At 29.1% G+C, this 20248-nt stretch overlaps 1 protein-coding gene across 1 annotated transcript; it reads right to left on the bottom strand.

The window, feature by feature from the left end:
• Window positions 1-32: 32 nt before the first annotated feature.
• On the bottom strand, window positions 33-17477 carry LOC113560828 (transmembrane protease serine 9-like). The gene is made up of 8 exons (XM_026966921.2): window positions 17118-17477; window positions 2605-2915; window positions 1696-2133; window positions 1016-1104; window positions 809-944; window positions 597-735; window positions 377-522; window positions 33-253 (listed from the first exon to the last, which is right to left on the bottom strand). The coding sequence occupies exons 1-8, from the start codon at window positions 17299-17301 to the stop codon at window positions 98-100; spliced, it is 1599 nt and encodes a 532-aa protein (XP_026822722.1). The 5' UTR covers window positions 17302-17477; the 3' UTR covers window positions 33-97.
• Between the last annotated feature and the right edge of the window lie 2771 nt (window positions 17478-20248).

The raw sequence follows: 20248 nt of genomic DNA, 5'->3' as shown, positions 1-20248 counted from the left end.
TAATATGTACAAAAATAAAATAATATAAATATTTAATATAATAATAATTTACCGAGACACAATTATTATTATCGGTAAGCAATACTGTGCTATCAATTTACGTTTTTAAATTTCTTGTAATCCAATTCATGAAACTCGTAACTCTAGTGTATACTCCCGGGTATTGGCCTTTGCCGCATCCTATTCCCCAACTGACAATACCCACCTGGGTCCATTTACCATCGTTTAGCATCAAAGGACCTCCGCTGTCACCCTGTTTTAATAAAAAACGACAATTACATATATATTCGCATCGAAAAATAATCCACTAACCCTGATTGAATACGATATAGGTATACATAATATATTATACTATGTAACAAGATTTTATACTTACACTGCAAGAGTCTCTTGCTGCTTTGCCCGCGCACAAGAAGTGGTCTACAATCCCGCCCGGAGCCGCAGCTCCATACTTGAACTTGCATTCCTGATTTGTCCACACAGGCACATTGACTTTCTGCAAAATCGCCGGCTGTGGACCACCTGAAAACAGACAGTACATCGGGTTGATTTTTAATCTCAACAATTATTACGTGTTCGTCTCTTTCGAAACTCACTCTCTTTCAAACTGCCCCAGCCGATTACTGTAGCGGTATGTCCTGCGTACATAGATCTGCTCGTCGGTAAACATATCGGGTGTACTTGTTTATCGAACTTCACTGGTTTATCCAGAGTGAGGAGCGCGATATCATTGTACTGTAGTTAAAACACACGAGTTATTAGACGTAAATCGATGTACACTGTTTAAGATATCTAACGTCTTACTAACCAGAGTTCTTTGATCGAAACCTTTATGTCGAACGACTCTTTTGATTTTTCTCTCCATGTGTTTCACGTCAGTTTTGCTTTTGATATTGTAGTCTCCGAGATTCACTGTTAAACGAGCTACGTCCCACGAACTCATGCTACAATCAAATTTTAGAATATCAAAGCGATATTGGGCGTTTATAAATATCGGGTCTATATCAACACTTACTGAGCAACGCAATGTGCGGCCGTTAATACGTGTGTGTCATCGATTAAAGATCCTCCGCAAAAATGCCTGCCCGAGTTGAATATAGCAACCTAAAATTATTTACAACTCATTATTGTAAAACGCTTATTGAGCACATAATAACCTACCTATATGGATGCCTACATCGATATTGGGAACACTACGAACCATTGTCGTTTTAGATTTGTATTCACTATAAATTTTGTGTAAGTGAAGATGCCCAGAAATCATTATCTAACTATGGATCAACAGTATGACAGCCGAAAAATTATACACCGGAGAACAATACTACCGAGTGTAATAATAGACAAGATTACAATGTGAAACAATAATTATTTTCACTATTATTGAAGCATATTATGATGTTTGCAATTTTATAATGTGTATATCACATTATAGATGATCTCTATTTCGATTGACATTAAGACCGTATTTGTACCGTGCGATGGACATCGGAAATGTATAGATTACATAGAAACCCATAGGTTATTAAGTTTAAGCATATCACAGCGTATAGGCTACTTTAGATTGACCTAGTTTCATCAATTTCTAATGAATATACGAGATATTTTACCGTGACATTTGTGTAAGATATAATACATTACATGCAACACGCGTATGCGCATTATTTACGATATTACACTAGGTATATAGGTACTTACGATCCACGGCCATTCTCCTGGATCGGCGTTTTGACCACCGACGATCCTCTCTTGATCTTGAGGACCGTTTTTCAGACCACATTGATAATCGTAGCTCCCACCTTCGCCGTCTACATAAGACGGTGTGGTAGTGGTGGTGGTGGTAGTGGTGGTGGTGATAGGTTTATTGTGTGGGGTAGTAGTGGTGAAGTTTTGATGCTGGAATGGCGGCCATGGTGGTATCGTAGGTTTCTGTGGAGGCGTTGGTTTAGTTGGCTGCGTCGATGGTGGCTTCTGTGGAGGGTGTGTAGGAATCGGCGGTATAGTGTGGTCCGGAGGGTGCGTCGGCAAAGGTGGTGGCCAATTCGGTGGCATTACCATTGCCGGTGGTGGTCTTATCCCTTCTTCTTTATGACTCTCCCCGACAAAGCTCGGGTGATCGCAGCACACGCCAAACATCTAAATGCCAATCGATACGGTTAGCGTATAATACTACTGTGCATAGGTATTAATTTATTTTTAATGTTTTATTGAAAATGCGTTTTAATTTATTTTTTTGTGTACGTAAAATAATAATAAGCATAAATTATAATGTATTTCATAACATTATTTTACTATTTTGTCATTCAAAATAAATCCGTTAGATAATTAATTTTAGAGCAAAAAATATTTGATATAAATGCATTGAATAAATAAAAGAATATTTGAACAAAAAACCTTGTACTTTTAAAAATCTTAATTTTCAAATATCAGAGCTTGTAAAATAATTTAAAATATAAGAATTTTAAAAGCAAATTTATTAAAATATATTAACACAAGGTGTAACATTCTAAGATTTTCTATACGTAAAAATCAAATGTATACGGACGTTGATTTAGCATTTTTATATATATTTTTACACATCACATTGAATGTTAAGTTGGTATTCACCTGTTTGTGATCGATACTTATGTATGTGCACGTGTCGTACATTCCTACCATCCACGAGTCCCAGTATTGGAAGTTTGGCATTTTAATGTACGGATAACACAGTCGAAAACTCGTGCACTTGCCCAACGTGCCTCTGGCCGTCACACACGGGCCTGATACCATCGACCACGAATTCTGTCTTTTCGTCCTCGACGTCCTGACGGTACTGAGATCGTCGGTGCCTTGAGGGCCGCTACCGCTGTTACTCATCAGCGGATCACGACGGTGATCGATATCACGACCTGTTGAATGTTCCTGGTCCACAGGATATGCTACAATAATAAAACAGACCCGTATTATTATGAATATATGTAAAAATTGAAATGTTATGATTAAGTTCTTAAATTCGAACGTTATTTGCCACCGCTACTCACAATGTGAATAATATTATGTTATCGACCATTGCAAAGGAGCGCGGAAAACACGGGTTCGCAGATACTGCATTATCTATTAATGATGACATTTTATAGTCGACATAAGAATACCGATAGGGTTCATACGATCAAATATAAGTGCAATATGATAATGTATGTGTATATGTATAAGTCGATCTGACAGAACTGTCGTTATTTTATCACGTATATTCATCAATAATTTATACAGGACAACATCTGCTACATCTATAATAATATTATATAGAATTACACGTTTACACGCAAGTAAACAGAAATATGGGTTCACGATGACATTAAATAATAATATAATATTTTAAGATAAGTCTGCAGTCAGCGCACTTTGTGTTATCGAGACCGGTTCGAAGCGCGTAAGCGTACCTATACGTACATAATATATGTACCTAGCTATATATAAATAAGCTTAGCCCAGCCACGCGCGCAATAATAAAAGCCTTTATGACGACGTTCGTTACACAGTTTTTATAATCTATTAGAATAATATTATTATTCAATTATAATACATTAAGTGTTAATCTCGGTTCTCGATTCCATTAGTAAGAATAGGATGAATAGAATAATTATAGAAAATCTTAGGTGACCTCCACGGTTTCACTATAACACTCGCGATTATATAGGTATGAACACTGGACATAATATGGTATGTGATTTTGTTTGGTTGTTGTACCAATTTCAAATCTGACTAAACTCGCACTTACATTATGCACCACAATTACGTACATACAACAAATACTATAAAAATGTTACTCTGCCGTTTTAGAATGATACGATTAACTTCAATATGACTAAATTTTTTCCTTCGGTAGAACTCATCTCCCACAAGTATTGCCTTTTTTAATCTATGTGAATATTTTTATTATACCCTAACCTTACGGCCTACTCCCTCTACAAAGTTTGTATGTTAAATATTTCTAAGTAGCTTAATGCCTGTAATTAGAAGTAGAATTTTTATAATTTTATTTATTTGTTTCTAGTGCTGTATGTACTTAAATGTGAGTAATGTATGATATATATATATATTACTATATATTATTTTCATATTTACAATTCATGAAACATAACATTTATAAAAAAAAAAATTATTTTACATAAAAAAGCATATTTTAGGAGTTAGAGAATATTTAATACGCTATAGAATACTTGAGAATATTAAAAGAATATTTTGCATTTTTAAGGTCATAAGATATTGTATACCAGGTATTTAAAAAAATATTAATAGAATATATTATTGACTACTTTAAACAAATAAAACATTAAATTAAAGGATTTTAAGAGAATATATTAAATTTAAATTAAATTTGTAATGATCAATCTTTTAAATTATATACTTAACTGATATTTCCTTCTAGAATAAATTGACTATACACACCTCATTCAATATTAAAAAAAAAAATTTTGAGAACCAATCGTGCTGCATATGTTTATAGTTTATGTATAAAAGTTCATAGCCAATTGTTTACCTCATCAAAAAAAAAATTGTTTGTGACTATATATATATATATATAAATATATTGGGGACTATTAAAATATGTATTTGAGGAGACTTAATTCTTTGGCCTTCGCCTAGTTATATGAATAAAACACAAAACGTACGTCGTACACCTATATAAACATTATATCACTATAAAGATGATCATTACACCTATAGTTGCAAATAGTTTTATTTTTTAAAACGAATATTTAAGTCGTAAATAGTTCAATTTTGTTTTGTTTTGAAGGGGGCTCAAATCCACTACAATTTTTTTGAAATATGCCATACAAATAATTTTTAATATTTAATTATTTAATTTAAATTTTACATTTAATATACACAATACACATTTATTAAACATATCTTTGGTAAAATGTATCATTATCTGGTCATATTATTCTCTCAGCACATTTTTTTACTAAAAAACTACAATAATTCTTATCGTGCCTGAATATACTGTACTAAAAAAATTCAATTTAGAGATTTAAAGATTTTTATTAGGGTTTATTCTCCCCATTCCAAGCACCCTTATTTACGCCAATAATAAACCCTCTATAGTAAACATATTATATTAGGTGTAATTGTTTTATTAGTCATCGAATTGAACACACATCAAATACGACGTGTGTTGTCGTATATAATATCTAGAGGTGATTGCGATATCACGCGTTTTTCCTGACATCCGCAAATTTAATGAACGATGATTATAGGGTTCAGTAATATTTTAATATAGTGATGCTGGGCTAATGACCCAGCGGCAGTCCGATTAATCGTGCAAAAACGGACCACCGTTGCGCTACGCTATATATTATTATCATATATAGCGCCACGCGGCTTAATCGAAACACGAAGACGCTCCCGGCGAACGATACAGGTGGCATACATAGTAAAGTTTACTTTATACGCTATAATATGTAATTTAAGTTACCAAAAACAAAATAATATACACCTATACCTGTGTTATTTGCGCGAGTATGAATTTTTTTTTAGCTTCTTACTGGAACTGTTTTTTTTCTTTCTCTTTCTAATAATGAATATTATATTATCACGACCGCGTCATTCGATCGTTGTAAGAATATTATATCAGCCTTTCGGATATATTATAATTCTGCGAAATACTGTGGCTAACCTAACCCTATACCTACCGCGAGTATAATATATAAAGACGTGTTAACCGCGCTTTGATCTTTCGCGTCAGGCGTCAGTTTCGATACGATATAATTACACGTTGTAGGTATATACACCTAAACTGTTTATCTATGCACGAATATTTGTATATATATGTATATATATATATTAATAATATTGTCTGCTGTAATTCGAGCATAACATGAATATTATTTCAAACGATCTGGTTTTTTCTATGAAACTAAAGTCCCGTCGTTTTTTTAGTAATAATCGAATGACGTATATATTGATTAATAAATTGTATCATTTAGGTTTCCGCGAAAAGAAATAGAAAGACTAAATGATTAGAAAGCTGTTCATCGAACAGACTATAGAGTACCTATCTACCAACACGTAACTACGTAGGTATAAGGTTTTAAAAACAAAAACAACTGTTTATGAACTAATATATTAGTATAATTATGTACAATATAATATTTTGTATATTATATGCGTATTGGATAAAATGTCCATTGCGACAGACCACGCAATGCACAGTAGTACATTATACACCGATGATCGGTAGTATTTGCATTTAAGATTAATTTTATTTACCCACATTTTTAAATATTTTAAATACACTTTAAATATAAAACACCATTTTACATTATGAAGATTATTGAAAATAGGATCTGGTTATCTGGACCACTCCCAAAGTCAGAATAATATGCTGAACAATAATTTTTCATGATGTATAAACTATATAAGTTCTATACTGTCTTTTTTATGTTTTTAAACATGTAAAGATACGTGTAATGTATGAAGTCGAATTCAAATCTCATGGAAATCTACCACCGGATGGATTTGCCCCAATGCCCCGCCGGTGAAAGTTATCTGAACAATATACACAATATGAGCACCTAATTTATCAAAAGGAAACCAATTATTATTTAAATATTTTATTAAGTTATAAACAACTTTTTGCGGTTACGACGGTTTAATAAGTAATAAATAATAACTATATCATCACTGAGTACAAACTATATGAAATATATCATAATATTATATAGGCATGCTATCATCACCAAACACTATGACTATAAAAGTATATAGAGTATAGGTATAATAATATCGTTATTTTTAGGATATATAATCGCTTCTCTGTGTGTCGATTGCCGACATAACAAATAATAATATTATAATGTTTAGTGCGTGTAAAAAACGATAAAATTACAATAGGTATACGCTTCTGTTTAAAATGTAGCCAAACCTCAGACATAGGTACATATGGGTACAGCTGGCATTAGGTAGTGTACGGCCAAATCGGAATCGACTATATAACCAAAAACGTGTTTAAAATTCACTTTTGTTCCCGTTCTTCCTGATGTACACACGACACACACACACACATGCTACATAAGTATAATATATAGCTGGTATACATATAGCGTTATCACACAAAACCAATTACATCTCTGCCAAAATACCCACACACATACACACACGATCTATACGTCTCCGTGGGTCACATTCAAACTCATAAATTCGCACGCCATTTATATTAATGTATTTTTAACAATATTTCTGTATATCAAATAGACGGTTCTTTTCGTAGCGGTCAGAGTAGTTTATGTACATACATACATATATATAAACAATCAAGTCTTGGACTCGGCCACTTTGTTTTCTTTTTCTTTTTTTTTTACGCTTTAAATATCTTCCAAACTGGTCATTCGCAATAATATTATACTATATCAAAAGTTGAACAGTCAACGTGGGTCAATATACTCTAATGCACACATCATGACCACGCTCGGGTTACCGCCATATAGAGGGGATGCTATGTGTATACTACATTTATATTATTATAAGACGAGTATAAATAAATATATTTGCGTTTTATACATTTTATATTCGTTTGTAGGTTATTTTACTGCGCAAAATAAAAGTTACTACTAATCATTGTATACATCACCTATATGATAATATAATTCGCATAAACGACACCAATAACGCGTCTTGGTCGTATAATATAGGTAGTTATATAGCGGTACCCACATAACCTGCCCAAACTGAGTGAAAACGATACATTTGAAAATAAAATTCGCGCGATCTTCTAGGTGGACGTACGGAACAGTTGTTAAGTATATGTATGTATGCTTAACAACTGTAAAAAACATATTTATCATATTTTCTCCAAAATCGGTGTCACCGTCCTCATGGTTAATTTATTTTAGTTTAGAAAATACGTTACATTTTGAATACAGCAGATAAGTATAGACACTACTAACATTATTATAATGATTATAATAAATATATATTCATCATACACATATAGCTAAAATAATATAAAAAATATATAATATATTCCATGGACCTACATACTTTTTTAGAGAAAACTGTACTTGGGTGTGTTAAATATTAACATTTTTACTTATAATTTTAAATCGTAGTTTTATCATGTTATTGAAATAAATAAATTGGATCACATCTATAGGCGTATAATATTTTTTTTAAAACTTAATTAGACATTTGACATCGTGAAGATTTGTTTTTGAAATCATTTAGCAGACATTCGCACATTCACTACCTAGTTTACTGTACTCATAAAATAAAAAATGTTATCTATACGTCGTAGTTATTAATATTTGTATTCGTATAATTTATAATATTTTATACAGTTTATTGACATAAAAAAAACCCCATTCTGTGAAGGTGACTAACTCTAACTAATAGGTTGACAGAACTATGTATAATTTATGTACAACTAGGTATACCTATATGACAATGCGAATTTTTATATTAAGACCACGAGTTTAAATTTGTATTATTTATATTTACTAGACATAACTAATATATATATGTTTACTTCCCTCAATAATCTCACAAAAAAACAATAGTGGCTCTCCCCACAATATATATATATATATATATATAATTTAAATATATAATTATTATGTTTTACGTGATGTGTACACTAGTATAGTTAGTTGATCTCCGAGCGGTAGTGAACTTATTGACGAATTTATTGTTTATAATGTACTTATAGGTACGTAGGCTGTTATATTATACAAGAAACTTTGCAAATTTGTTTTATCTCTGACAGTGTTTACAATTCGTCCCACACGTGATAAACAGATGCTGCATAACGAGTTATTGTAAAACGAAAACCATATTATTTAAATTCAACGTAAAAAGACACGACATCGTCCATAACGACAGAGGGAATTAATATTTTTAACAAGTCATATTTGGGTTTTACTATATCTGATTGTTACAAGCCAATCGCGCGCTTCCGGTTCAACTATAAATATTAATTTTTGTCTCCGATTATATTTTACTTTGTGTGTTTTAAACTTTTTTTAACGTGACAAAATATAGATAGATAAGCATTACTTTAAATCAATGATAATACAATCATATACTATATATATAAATTATAATTGCATTCGAAATGTATACCCAATCATTTGTATTAGTTGTATTTCGTTCAACGTACCCGTCCAACCTATACAATTATTACAATAATATTATAAATAATATAATACACATAATCCAGTGTTTATTTAAAGCAGTGATTGTTTTTATTAGACCCACGCGTTTCATAATCCATTAAACGTAAAAGGATTTGTTGAGAAAAGAAAATCCTCCTATATGTATTTGCTGTAGCTATCATAATATTATATGTACTTATTGTTTCGTCTTTACTAGTGTACTAATACATAACATACCAAATTGTACATTAAATAATTTCTTTAAGAATATTTTTTTATTTTGAATATTAGAGCGAATTGACCTAATATTAATTAATATTCTTTAAATAATATTTTTAACATGATAATAGAGTAAAATAGATTTTTCCAAACGTTAAATTGTCTATATTATGAATTAGTAAGACGGAGACAACACAATATGCGACCTCTTAACTAAATACAGAACGTATATTAAAAGAAAAGCAACTAGTTGGGAATCTCCAATTACCTTTCTGAAGCTTTAAGCCCAGAAGCAAACAATATCCTTAAATGGCTTAAACTCCTTACTTTATCGGAAATAAATCCATCAGTTAAATATCATATAATAATATAATTTAATGTATATATTTTTTTACATTTGTAAATACTACCTATTAACAATGTAACCTTATTTTATCTAAACGTTCTAAACCAATATGTTATGCTCAGTGGCCTTTCTTATTTTCGAGTGGCGGGGATAAATTTTAGTAATAAAAAAAAAGATTTGTCATTTTTGCAATCCACGTATTAAGAAACCCGTACCTATTGAATTTTTGGCAACGTTATTTTTTTCATCTCACTATAAAACATACAGTATTGTCTATTGTCAAGTCGCTTAACCGTTAATCTGAATATATTTATATTATTTATTTCGAGTCCAATACTACCTACATCCAAACAACGAATAACGACACACGCCAATGATAGTTTTGATAACGAAAATGTCTGTAATATATTCGTTTAACCTAGACTCAACATATAGATACTAGACGAATTAAATACGTCTATATAAAAATGGAATAGACGCAGCTAGGTATTAGAACAGAAATTTAATAGAAACCGGAGATCAAAATGTGTGATGTATGTTGTGTTTTTGTTCTCTTGAAGCAAACATTCATAATTACGTACGCACTCATAATATATAAAATATTTCTTCGAAACAGAGATCTAGGGCAATTGTTTGGACGGAGTGATGTGTCACAAAATTACACGATACACACTGACTGAATTCTGAGAATATTTCGGGTTTATGATAATAATATTTATAATCATATTAAATGCTACTCGTAGATTATAAAAGCAAGTAAAGATGTAAATACTAAAATACAAATAGCTACCAATAATATTACATTATCTTAGAAAGCCGTGTATATAAAGTTAAACTGTTAAATTATGATTATCGATATATTCAATATTTAAATTTGATACAATTTTATACAAATATGATTATCATTAACGAATCATTTAGAAGTAAACTTTCTATCATAATATGTTATCGCACTTATTTGTGTTTTACATACTTGGTCTGAAAAAGAACATTCCGTTTTCAAAATCCATCTCAATAGATCTCAAACCTTAAATTTCAATCTTTGAATTTTAGCAGTACCGTAGCCAGAGGAGGGCTTCTGGACTCAAGCCCCCCCCCCACCCGAAAGGTCAGACGACAATAATTTTATTAATTTAATTACCGTTTGTGGCAGGGTTGCCACGAAAAAGCCGAGTCCGAAAAAACCCGGGCTGCTTTTCTAGGTTAAACCCACTTGATATTTTAAAAAATCCATAATAAGACCCGTGCTGTTTTTCTGGATAAAATAAAAATTCACTTATTTTTTTTTAACTTGTGTTATTTTTCAGAAAAATTTACTTTATAGGTATAATTTATTTTTCCAATTAAAGTATTAAACTGATTTGAAAAAAATTTCCCGGTTTTTGAGTTTTTCGGGGCTTTATTTGAAAAAACCTGAAAAAAACCCAACCGGGTTGGATTTTTTCTATAAATCCTGGGTTTTTGCCAACCCTGGTTTATGATGATAAAGCAACGCCGCTCTTATCACATTTAATTAAACTTGATTTGACAATATATGTAATCATGTGTAAACTTAATTTGTTGTCATAATTGACCATCAGAAATTAAGACCCCCCTTCCCCGAAAAAAAATCTTAGCTACCGCACTGAACTTTTGTATGATTTAATTAAAGTATTAACGCATATACTTTTTTGAATTCTAAAATTGTATTGACTATTAAATCGTGATAATAATATTATTGTTATTATAAATACTGATATTACATTGTATCTAATAAATTGTTATATTATAATAAATAATTTTATTTATACTAATATTCACCGTGTTTGGTGCTTGTTGTCATCATAACAAAATATCCTAAATATATATATATATATATCTTAAATATTTTAACTAAAATTTCAAAATCTTTTTTTCTTCGAAAAACGTATTTATTTAATTATAATTTATCACTATACTCGTACAATAATATTACTATACAATTTTTTTTTTTTTTGAAAATTTTACCTGAAAAAATTAATCACAACGTTAAATTTGATTGGTCTCAAAGGTTGAAACACCTACCAAATTAAATAAATATGGGATATAATACTGTAGTTATTATGTAAGTACATGCGTATTAAATCAAACTGTCTGTTATTTTGTTTAACCTGTGTTAATTAATGAATTATGTCTTATTACACGTAATTCTATATACATAATACTAGGTACCTATATACCTATACTTAAACATGTATATATAATTGTAATGATCTTACATAGAAAAATATGTTTGTTTTAAACGTTTGATTTATTATAATTTATTTGAAGATACGGTAAACCATGAAAACACATTTACTCATAAATTTATAGTTAATCAAATCAAATAATAACATTTCAATAAAAAAAATAATATATATATCATTTGTTTAATTTCTTTCGATTAGTTATAAATTATAATTCGTGATGCTATACAATTTAATAAAATTAATTGTATTTGAAATGATACCAGTTTAATATTTTACTGAACACATGAGTATAAAATATAATAATATACAGTGATGATTAATTTTAATACCTTATAATAATTCAATTACCTACGCTATTTGAGAGTATAATATTTTGTGTGTTAATATATTTTATTTATGTAACTCGTTTTGACCTTGCCACCTGCATGCAAGTTACATTTTGCTCCCGGTATATTAAATATTTAACTAAATTAAATCCTAAAATATGCTTATGTACCTATATATAGTACCATATATCATACATTCATACACATATGGCCTATAGTATAGACTATTATTATAATCAACTATAAAATAAATACTCAACAGATCAACTTTATCAATTATACCACATTGTATTATAAATGACAACTAATCCATATTCTTTTATTCACTGTAATACACTTACATTATTTACGACGATCAATAATTGATTATTCTAAAATTATAAACATTCTAGCTAAAAATATTGAAGTATGACAATATTTTTTATAAAACCTTTTAAGTTAAACAGCAAAACATGCATGTATTTTCATAATGTAGTTTAATTTATGATGGTATTATAATCGTATTAACTAATTAATCCATCTAATACATTTAATACAGAAAAGGGATTTTTTTTTTTCATAAAATAGTATATAACGAAGAATGTATTCATCTGGTGTGTCACCAATAGATTACTATACAAGATCGCGAGTTGAATATTAATATTGTTATTATGTGTGTGTACGAAGTTTAATTCGTATAGAGTACACGTAGGAATGTCCTGTAATGGATATTTTCTATCCGGCCGGAGATGTCTGATAGATGACTGTAATTTTACCTAATAAACTGGTTAGATATACATTTTGTATTACTCATTAATCTAGAAGTAAAAGAATTATTTAAATAGTACCTACACATATTAAAAAGTATACATTTAAATTTCCTATCAAGAAAAATGCATTAAAAACGTAATGGTCACCTTAAGTTTTAATCAAAATATATATGTGAATATTGAATATACCTAATATTACTCGTATTATTAAAAAATTACAAGTTACGATAGGAGCGCATAAAAAGTCGAAAAATTATTCATTTGGAATCGACTATATTTGTTGAAAAATATCTCATTAGAATCATAAATGGTTAGAAATGTATTATAATTGTTATTGAATCATATTACTTTGGAGCGTAATCTGTTTGAAATATAATATACCGGGAACAAATGCGTTCATAAATGTAACTTTACAAAAATTATTTGTTATAGAAACATAACAATATACCAAACAATATTTTTATGGAGTTATAACTGGTCGAAGTTCATTTTATAGAAAATTTTCTAAATTTTTTCAAACAAAATATAGACTTCAGTTACGGCCATCAAAATACTACACATTATAACACATCATCATACGAGTACCTACTTTGAAGAAAAATATAACTGACAATTTCGCAATTGTAGCATTGGATATGTATTATGTATATGTACACTACACGGTGTTTCTTAATAAATTGTATCATATTTTATAACGGTTACAATAATTTCAAATAATATTGTACCAAAATTTACTAGATACCTACCATCATTTTCGTTCATTCTCGCCTCCTAGTAATACAGATTTTTTATTTCTTACGATTTTATACTATGATTCTATTGAAACGATTTTTTCGACTCTCCGTGCCAAACCAAAAACGGTATCTGCATAATGCTCCAGAGTTCACATAGTGTGAACGACCGCCCCGATTCGTTTTTTATATTTGATTTTTGGTAACATGTTATATATTTTTACAATAAAAAAATTTAGGCTTAGGTCGTAACGCGTATTAATTCTGTTTGCTCTATCATGACGTTTAAATAAACTGCAGAGTATCAAGGGCGACACTCGTTTGGGATTGATCAAATTACAACTATTACTATATGGTTTGTCAAATTTTTTTTTCGGGAAATCTGCACGCGGGACGCATGAGCCACGCGAATTGTCTAAATCAATATTAAATATATTACCTATTATGTGCACGATAAAAAAAACCCGTTAACTTAGCCACGTGTTTCGATGATACATCGAATATAAATTTTAATCCATACTTAAGGAGTGAATTATCGCAGTAGACAACGAATTCATCGAATAAAATACATATTGCAATCACATGTAAACAAACGGATACTTTTTTGCGCCGCCGCCTCCGCCGTCGCTGTCATTGAACCTGTGTCGCATTGGCCGGCGACCTTGACGCAGGACAACGTGTTCGCATCGGCCGAGTAAGTCATTTGTAAGTATACAGTAATTTTAGTTCGATTTTTTTCTATCTTTAACGCCAACCTTAGCCCTCGGCTCAACAATAACAATATTATTCTTCGTGTGCGTCCTAACATCCTTACTGTTGCGATAATTTAATGAAATAAATACCTATATATGATGCGAACGTGATGATAATAGTATACCCACTCGTTTTGCGTTCAAAAAATATGTTTACTAGGAGAGTATACAAATATATAATGAAAATGTGTACACGAGCTTAGTGTGATCGTATATAATAGGATGATATAGCGATGTATTCCTTCTCGAGTGAGTATAACCGCCCACCGAAATCGAATAGGTATACGTTTAAAATATATACTTTACTTCAAGTAGAAGTTGACAGACGTGCTGTTTGCAAAATAAATATTAAAATTGTATTTGGTATACCTACATTGTATTTGGACAACTATTATAAATTGCTATATAAACATATATATACATAATGTATATGTATATACATTATACGCATATAGAACAGACGTGCAAGGTCCTACATTTTTCACGAGACGCGCCCGTATTCAAGATTTATAATAATACGCGTGATACTGAATAAATTATGTTTTTGTTGGATTAAATAGAACGCAATTACATTTACACGGAATTAAAAAGAGGCGAGTATTTAATAAAACAATTTGAATTTCAATTACCTCAAAAATCCATCCCCTTGAGTCCTAAATAATAAAATTATTTTTATTACTTGTCTGTTTTATGACGGTATAAACTTATTATATAATTTGGTATGTACATTAAGTGGTACTATATAAAGTCTAAAATCTAATTAAAAATAATATGTCAGCAAGACAAAAGTTCAATCGTATTATTATTATTTCGTATTCACTATTTTATGTTCATAAGCTATAAGTAATAATTGTATTCGATGTAGCACATTATTTAATTACGACTTGAAGAAAGTTAATAAGTTATAATTTCAATGATTTTATGAAAAGTCAAAACTGTTGGGTAATATAAAGATCAGTATAATTGAACTACCGTGATCGAGAAAAGTAAACTATTGAACTCGTTAGAAGACGATTAGTCAAAAATACTTATAATAGACTTTCTTAACATGCAATGTCTCATCAGAAATCAGAATTATACGCTAATAATAATTAATATAATATTTCTAAAATGATTTATTTTCACTATTATATATTATGGTCAATTAGGTAATTTAATTTTCAACACAATGATAAAATATTATCATTCGTGGTCAATGAGAAATAAGATATTTCAAACTATAGTTGTATGATTTGATTTTTATTGCATAGTTGATGCATATATAAATTATAAAACACATGCTACATCGAATGTCATAAATGGTGCCAGCATGTGGTTTAAAAATGAAATTACTAACAATTATCTTTATATTTTTTTTCATCGCAAAAGAAAAATTGTACAACCAATATATACTTTATACTTATTATATTATAAAATATAAATAAAATACGTCTTTTATTTAAAAAACATAAATAATATTTCGTCTCGGGTATTTAAACAGGAATTATGAGATACTATAAAATATAAACTCTACGTAGATTTTATTTTATTTTATTGTATACGTAAATTGAATTATACTACAATAATAAGTATACCATAGTACCTATACATTTTTGAAACAGAGTTGACAATGACACAATTTTATGTTCAGTTTAATGAGCAGGAAAACAACTTAAAAACTTCTTAAACCCTAAATTTTAAATAACATAATTTATCGACTGTATTAATCAAATAATGGATAATTTCTACAAAAAATATCAGTTAAACAATACGTTTAAATAAATAAACCATAATATGAAAAAGGCAATCGATTGAATCAAAATGTATTTAGTAGTTATTACTTTATTCAATACATTTCATACAAATTAAGATATTAAAAAACAATTGAATAAATACAACATGTATTTATATTATATTATAAGACAAATATCAATCTTTTATTTAAATTATATTTTTCAAGCTTAACGCTTAAAGTTTTTGTATTTTAAAAATATGAATACATTATAAGATATGAAATATTTAATTTAAATAGCCACTGAACTACCTCTACCTACTCGTAAATTGTGAATTTATTTTTTATCTTACTATTATAAAATTCATAAGAACGTAAAATCATTACTCGTATAGTTATATAGAATATACAATAAATTTATGTTTTTGTTCATTAATTTTACGTCTGAATAAAATATTAAATTAAAATTTGGACATTATTTTTGGAAATCTTTATTTAAGTAGTGTTATTAGTTATTACACGAATGCATCGATTATTTTAACTGATTAAATTATAATTAGACTGGCCTCCAGTCGAAACATCACATATTATTATGTTTACGACGATCTAATAATGAGATGAAAAATACGAACGAATAAAAAAAACTTGAAACCAGTTTTTGAATACAGTTAACTATATTTAAAACATATTTGAATACGATATACCATGGAAGAATGCAAATTACGTTTGCAAAAATGTAGTGCTGAACAACAGAAATGTCTATATTATTATATGTAATAATATTTAAAATAAAAAACACACATATATAAATATGTCGTTTCAAAATAGATCGATCAGAAAAGATCAATAGTTCAAAATATGATCTTTTACAACGAATTTGACTGTATAAACGTACCTACCTATATACTCGTATATATTATACGACGAGAAGTCGCCTTTAGTCCTTACCTTCAAGTATGACCGCGTCGTCGGTGTGAATCTCGCGGTATGCTTCACGCCTCAGGGCCAAGGTCGGAGAGACAAAGTGCAGAATCAGCAATAGGACGGCGGTGGCCTGCAGCCGCAGAAACGGACGATAATGATAACGAGAAGGTCCCTGCTCATTTGGCCGGTCCGGCCCGGAAGACTTCATCGTCTCAGACGGTTTCTCTGCTGTTTGCGCGAGACGATGCGGGTTTTGAATCGTAATATTGTAAAGGTGGTGGCGTTGGCAGCGTTTAAATCGAAATATGACGTTCGACGGAAAAACGATTTCGCACTACGACCGGCTGTGGTGCCGGTAATCAGTGCAACTGACCGTTGGTCACGAGACGCAGCCGCCATTTATTGAGAATCTTGTGCGCGCGTGAGGTTGCGGTTACTTCTACTTCTTCTTCTAATACTACTACTACTACTACTACTACTACTACTACTATTGCTATTACTACTACACTACTACCAAGTGTCACTCTGACAGTTTATTAGACCCGATATCTGTACAAATATGAACACTGTACAGGGTGTTTCAACCGTGTGTTTGTCCCCGTATCTCCATATTATGTAGTAGCTATAATAGAATGTATAAATTGGATAGTATTTATCTTTTTCAATATTAAACGGAAATCATATTTTATTTAACTTTTAAAATACACTACAACACTAAAAATTGACTAGCTCAGATTTTTATGAAACACCTAAATCATATATTTTGAATTATTATACCTAAATAAATCAAAAACGAATATATTATTCAAACATTATTATAAATTGTAGCATTCTAGTTTCAAGTACATTATTAATAAAAAAAAGTTATTGACATGGTTGAAACATTCCATTTATTAATAGTACTATACATAATCTTTAGGTGCGTATAGATACAAGGTACAATATGTTATGGTTTCAGCACGCAATAGTTTTTAAATATCAATACGACAATATACCACCCTACATTATCTTTAATATAGACACTTTGGTAATTGGTAAAATACTTATTCGTTAAAATTTTGTATTAATTTATCAACATTGTAAAAAAATAATATACCAAATAATTTACAGTAAAAATAGAAGATTCTTGTTTCAAATGCAACAGGACACTTCTCAAGTAAAAAAAAGAATTTGATCAAGAATTTGAAAATATGGCTTTTAAATATATAGAAAAATTCCAAAAAATCAGAACTTTAATAAAATCATTATTAAAGAAAAATGAGTTGTATATTTAGTGAATCATTGTATTATAAGCATTATGCAATGTATTGATTTGTAATAATTTATACTTAAAATTTTTGAAAATTTATATTTTAAAACAACAAAAATACAAAACTATACTATCATAAAAAAAATATGTAAATATTAAATCTTGACAATGTAAGATATGTCATATTTCATCATCTAAAACTTTTGAAATGAATAAAATGTAATAAAAATAAATTTCAATATTATAATTATGCCACAACAAGAATAATGACGTCATGACAATATAATAATATATAAATCAATTAACTTAAAATTCTATTAACTTGAAATAATTATAACCAAAGTGGCAAAGTGTGTTTTAAAAGAAAAAACATGTGTTTAAAATAATAATGATTTTAATTTTTAAATCAAATTAAATCTAGTTTTTTTTGTTTTGCTTTTATCTTATATACCCTATCATATTATCCGTTTATAATCATACAGATACAATATATTTAATTATATACTCGAGTTTCTATTTAAATTTATGGTTTTATACATTATTATTTTATTTAAATTTTTATTGAACATGACTTAATTTGTTTTATTATTATAATTAAGTGCAGTATTGTGTATAGATACTCAAAAACGTATGATTAAAAAATAAAAAATTATAATATACATTTATAGACTTAAGTATTTATTAATATAAAAATTACTTAATTTACTAAATTCATTTTAATTTCAACACTTGTAACTTAAATATTAACTTTCAATATACCTTTTAAATTCTAATAGGTGTAGTAATAAGTAATTACAAATAAGCATATTTTAATATAAGCCAATGAAGCATATGTGCTGAGGTAGCGAAATTGTAAACTAGATATAAGGAAAAAGAAAGAAGAGAATGAGACAGTCGTGGTATCTGAGTGCTGCGATACTTTTGTTTGTTTGTTTGAATTGTGTTTGTGTGTGTATTCTAATAAAAGTATCATAGCTCATTGGATCGTTTTATTATTTTTAGTGTCACCTTGTAAACTTTAAAACCGATCTGAAACCGATTAATTTATGGTCGTTGAGGATTGAAAGTCTAAACAAAAGGTAGTGATATCGATTTCTTGTAAGCCAAATTGAAACCAATTAATTTATGGTCTTTTGGTTACTCAAGTGTCGATAGGAATATACTACTGATTATTGCGCCCAACGTGGGGCTCGAACCCACGACCCCGAGATTAAGAGTCTCGTGCTCTTCTTTCTTTTTCCTCATATCTAATTTACAATTTCGCTACCTCAGCACATTTGCTTCATTGGCCTATATTAAAATATGTTTATTTGTAGTTACTTATTACTACACCTATTACTACATAGAGAATTAAAATATTAATTTTTAATTGGTAGTCAAATCGTAATTTAAATAATTAAGTACTAATAGTATTTTTAATTTTTGAAAATGTACCTCAATAATGCATTTTAAGGTTTTGATCCATTTTTAGCTATCACAATTAATGTAAAATGCAAATAAATTTTTTAAATTACTTTTATTATCAGTACAAATAAAATAATATCAACACCTAGATAAGTTAATTTCATATAACTCATTTCTTGGTGATCTATTTATGACAAAGTGTACCATAACTATCGTACTAAATGTAATACCAAAAATTATTTTTTCCAATTAATATTATACTAATTTTTATCATGTAATATCTCGTAAATGTTGGTCTATTATTCCACTCGCATAAAGTTTAAATACTTATAACTCATAAACTCCTCTACTATAACAGTCGATTCTTATGCATTAAAATACTGCGAAAAATATGAAATCAAAAATGTATGTTATTCAAAAAAGTAAAAATCTTAAAAATGATAACAATAAAAAATATTTATTTATTTTTTAGATTTTATTTAAATTTGACCGAAAATTATGT

The sequence above is a fragment of the Rhopalosiphum maidis genome, chromosome 1 (genome assembly GCF_003676215.2).
Source record: "Rhopalosiphum maidis isolate BTI-1 chromosome 1, ASM367621v3, whole genome shotgun sequence".
Lineage (NCBI taxonomy): Eukaryota > Metazoa > Arthropoda > Insecta > Hemiptera > Aphididae > Rhopalosiphum > Rhopalosiphum maidis.
The sequence above is the reverse complement of the archived record's forward strand: the minus strand, read 5'-3'. Positions and strand labels throughout refer to the sequence as shown.